At 39.8% G+C, this 4,068-nt stretch overlaps 1 protein-coding gene across 1 annotated transcript; it reads left to right on the plus strand.

The window, feature by feature from the left end:
• The first annotated feature begins 1,286 nt into the window (after nt 1–1,286).
• Nucleotides 1,287–3,331, plus strand: LOC136353545 (uncharacterized). Its single transcript, XM_066304551.1, has 4 exons — nt 1,287–1,777; nt 1,896–2,106; nt 2,788–3,148; nt 3,243–3,331. Exons 1-4 carry the CDS (start codon nt 1,287–1,289, stop codon nt 3,329–3,331), a joined length of 1,152 nt encoding a protein of 383 aa, XP_066160648.1.
• Nucleotides 3,332–4,068: the final 737 nt, after the last annotated feature.

The raw sequence follows: 4,068 nt of genomic DNA on the forward strand, positions 1-4,068 counted from the left end.
CCAAATATTAAAACTGGTGCAAAATAACTTTCTCGGTGGTTTTCACTGATGTGGCTTGTTGACCTAGTCCAACCGGCTAAGTCAGCATGTGGGACCCAAATATCATCCTCTCTCTCATTCCCTTCTTCCTCCTCTCTTTCTCCCCTTATCTCTCTCCCCTTTCTCTTTCCAATTCGGGCCTTCCTCCCTGCTCGGCTCATCATGTTTCTCTTCTCCACACTGGTGGTGGTGATGGCAACTGGCAAGTCACGAGGGGCGAGGGGGGTAGCGGCGGCTGGTGACGAGCACTCCCCCTCCCCCGCTCTCTCTATCTCTCTCCCAACCCAGGGCAGGCATGTCCCTGGGGCTTTGCGGCCAGCACGCCTGCATAGGGCCCCCAATTTTCAGGGCCTCCTTGGCCCAAAACTCCAACACTATATATGTATATAGATGTAGCCCAATAAGTAATTTGGTAGCCCAATTAGCCCTGAAAATCTGTTATTTGTTTCTTCTTTTGTTTACGTTGTTCCGCCTTCGATCGCGGCATCGCACAGAAAACGAAATGACGCCTCGCCTCTCTCTCTCTCTCCGTTCACATCCTGCACATTGCCGCGGTGTCATCGCTAAGTCCTGACGCCATGTCGTCGTCGCCGCCTGGAGGATAGAACTGAGAAACTGACGCCTGTCGCCTGTGACCCATCGTCGGCGAGCCTACCTGCCTATGCCTGCCTACTCCCTCCGTCCCAAAAAAAAGACAAACCCTGGTTTCCGTGTCCAACGTTTGACCGTCCGTCTTATTTGAAAAAATTATGAAAAAATTAAAAAGATAAGTCACGCATAAAGTATTAATCATGTTTTGTCATCTAACAACAATGAAAATACTAATTATAAAAAAATTTCATATAAGACAGACAGTCAAACGTTGGCACGAAACCCAGGGTTTGCCTTTTTTTGGGACGGAGGGAGTAAGTCCTTGCCGGCTGCAGCGCCTGACGGCCTGAGTGCCGACGCCCCTGTCCCCTATGCCTAGTCGGCTACTGGCTGGTCGCCTACTCTAATCAGCAATCTGGTAATGTAATCCACTAATCCCTATTCTCTAATTTTAGTGTATCATGTATAGATTATTAGGCTTTTAGGTTCATCTACTGTATACATTAAATCAATTTTTTTCTTTACATAGTTACATCCTGTATTTTAATTTTGAAGACATGTCTTGAAAAATCGGAATAGGAAATATGACTCCGACTATGAAAAGCGTAATAAGAAAAAAAAGAATAGAAGATCTAACTCAATCTCAGAGAGGGGCTATGTTTAGGTATATTACAAAAGAATCACAAGGTCCATCCGGTGATCAGACACTTGATAGTGATGTTGCCAATGAACCTAATGATGGTGAAACAGAGATAGAAACCACTGTTGACGATGTTCTTAGTGAGAGCACACATGAACAAGTGGAAAATCATGGTGATGGTGATAATGTTGATGACAGTAGTGTCCATATCGATTTGGACAGTTCAGACACTGCTTTTCAGCCTGAAATTTTTGATCCAAGGTGTTGGGATTCTCTTGATGCTAAACAACTTGACATTCTTGCTCAATTAGGTCCTAAAAGGGACTTATCAATTCAGAAAGGTCCTAAAGATAGATTGTTTAGGAGATCTGCATTATTATACACCAGAATCCTATCAAACAGAGAGAAGTATGATAGAGATTGGCTTGTTTATTCCAAGGAACTTGATAGAGTATTCTGTTTCTGTTGCAAATTATTTACAAAAGGAAGAGAGCATCGCTATCAAAGGTCAGTTGGCAAATGAGGGGTTCAATGACTGGTCACATTTGAGTTCTAGACTTAGAGAACATGAAACAAGTCCAAATCATGTTTCAAATATGACCAATTGGTATGAATTGTGTAATAGATTGCAGAAGGATCAAACTATTGATAAAGCTGCACAACGACAACTTGAGAAAGAAAAGGATCATTGGAGAAAGGTTTTGTTAAGAATTCTTGTAATTGTAAAATTCCTAGCTAAGCATAATTTAGCATTCCGTGGTTCTAATAGCAAACTGTATGAAGATAGCAATGGAAATTTCTTGGGCATGGTAGAAATGTTGGCTGAGTTTGACTCGGTTATTCAAGAACATATTCGGCGTATTACAAATGAGGAAACTCATGTTCATTTTCTCGGACCTAGGATTCAAAATGAGTTGATACATTTGCTTGCTTGTGATGTTAAGGTTGAAATTATGAAGAAAATAAAGAGCGCAAAATATTTCTCGGTCATACTAGATTGTACTCCAGATGCAAGCCACCGAGAACAAATGTCTTTAATTATAATATATGTTGATTTATCTTAAGGTAATGTTTCCATTGAGGAATCCTTCCTAGGTTTTTTGAATATAAATGATACAATTGGGCAAGGAATTTTTGATGTGCTAGAGAGATAACTAAAGGATCTTGATCTAGATATTGATGATATGAGAGGACAAGGCTATGACAATGGGTCAAATATGAAAGGAAAACATCAAGGGGTACAAAAGAATCTTTTGGATATAAATCCTAGAGCTTTCTATTCTTCTTGCGGTTGCCATAGCCTCAACTTGGCACTCTGTGATATGTCAAAGACTCGTGGTAAGGCTAAAGACCTTTTTGCAATCATATAATGGATCTATACTACTTTTGCTAATTCTACTAAGAAATGGCATATTCTAAAAGATAATATGACAGGATTGATTCTCAAGTCAGTGTCAACTACTCGGTGGGAGAGTCGTGTTGAAAGTGTAAAAGCTATTAGATTTCAATGTGCAAAGATACGTGAGGCTCTACTCCAAGTATCTGAAAGTGATAATGAACCATTAACTAGTAGTGAAGCTAAAGGTTTGGCAAATAATGAACTTGGAGAGTATGAATTTTTGGTGGCGATAGTTATCTGGTATGAAGTTTTATATGCAGTTAATTTAGTAAGTAAGAGCTTGCAAGGAAAGGATATGCTTATTGATGTTGCAGTTGAGAAAGTGCAGGGGCTGATTTCTTTCTTCAAAGGTTATAGAGAAACTGGCTTCTTAAATGCATTGAAGATGTCTAAAGAAATTGCACTTGAAATGAATATTGGTACAACATTTCATAAAAAGCGTGAAATTAAAAGAAAGAGACATTTTGATGAGAACCGAGGTGAAGAAAGTGTTGCCTCACAAACTGCAGAGGATTCATTTAGAATCAACTATTTTATTCATGTTATTGATCAAGCTATTTCCTCTCTCACCAGGAGATTTGAACAATATCAAGGTTATCAAAAGATTTTTGGCTTCTTGTTTACTTCTGACACATTGCTATCAAAGGATAGCAATGACTTGAAATCTTCCTGTGATCGTCTCGAGGCTGCACTTAAAAAGGATGGAAAATTTGATATTGATGCTACTGAATTGCATGTCGAGTTGATTTTTCTCCAAAGTTTCATTTCCCAAGAAAAGTTGGGCCCTGTTGAAATTTTGAAGTTTTTGAAGCGGCATGATTGTTTTCCCAATGCAACTATTGCATATAGAATTTTATTGACCATTCCTGTGACTATTGCATCGGCAGAATGGAGTTTTTCTAAATTGAAGCTATTGAAGTCATACTTGCGATCTACAATGTCACAAGAAAGACTTAATGGTTTGGCTATCATAGCACTTGAGGGTGGTATGCTGGGGAGAATCAATATAAAGCTATCATTGAAGATTTTATTTCAAGAAACACTAAAAGAATGTCGCTTTTCAAGTGAATATTATGCACAGGTATATTATTTTAGACCATTTTACATTGCTATCAAATATATTATGGAGTATAAATTATTGTCATATTATATCATCAATTATCAATTAAGTTTTTATCCTTCTTTATGACTTCGCACATGGCCCCCAAATTTGACGGGACGGCCCTAACCGAGGGTGTAGCAAAATCGGGGATGACATTTAGCGGCTTGGACGGCAGGGATGCAGCCTCGAAGTGGAGCGACCAAGGAGGAAAAGGTGAACGTGTCCCCGCCAGCCTTGAGGTGGATGACACTAGCCTTCCTAGATGGAGAGGCGGAGACAAGGCGGCAGTGACCTTGG

Source organism: Oryza sativa, chromosome 10, assembly GCF_034140825.1.
Source record: "Oryza sativa Japonica Group chromosome 10, ASM3414082v1".
NCBI classification, from domain to species: domain Eukaryota; kingdom Viridiplantae; phylum Streptophyta; class Magnoliopsida; order Poales; family Poaceae; genus Oryza; species Oryza sativa.

Bases quoted from the DNA above. Each gene is read 5' to 3' on its own strand.
- LOC136353545 (XM_066304551.1), top strand. From the start codon at position 1,287: ATGTTTAGGTATATTACAAAAGAATCACAAGGTCCATCCGGTGATCAG. The intron at 2,107-2,787 runs GTTATTCAAGAA...CAATGTGCAAAG, and splicing joins TGTTGGCTGAGTTTGACTCG to ATACGTGAGGCTCTACTCCA. The intron at 3,149-3,242 runs GTGAAGAAAGTG...CTCTCTCACCAG, and splicing joins ACATTTTGATGAGAACCGAG to GAGATTTGAACAATATCAAG.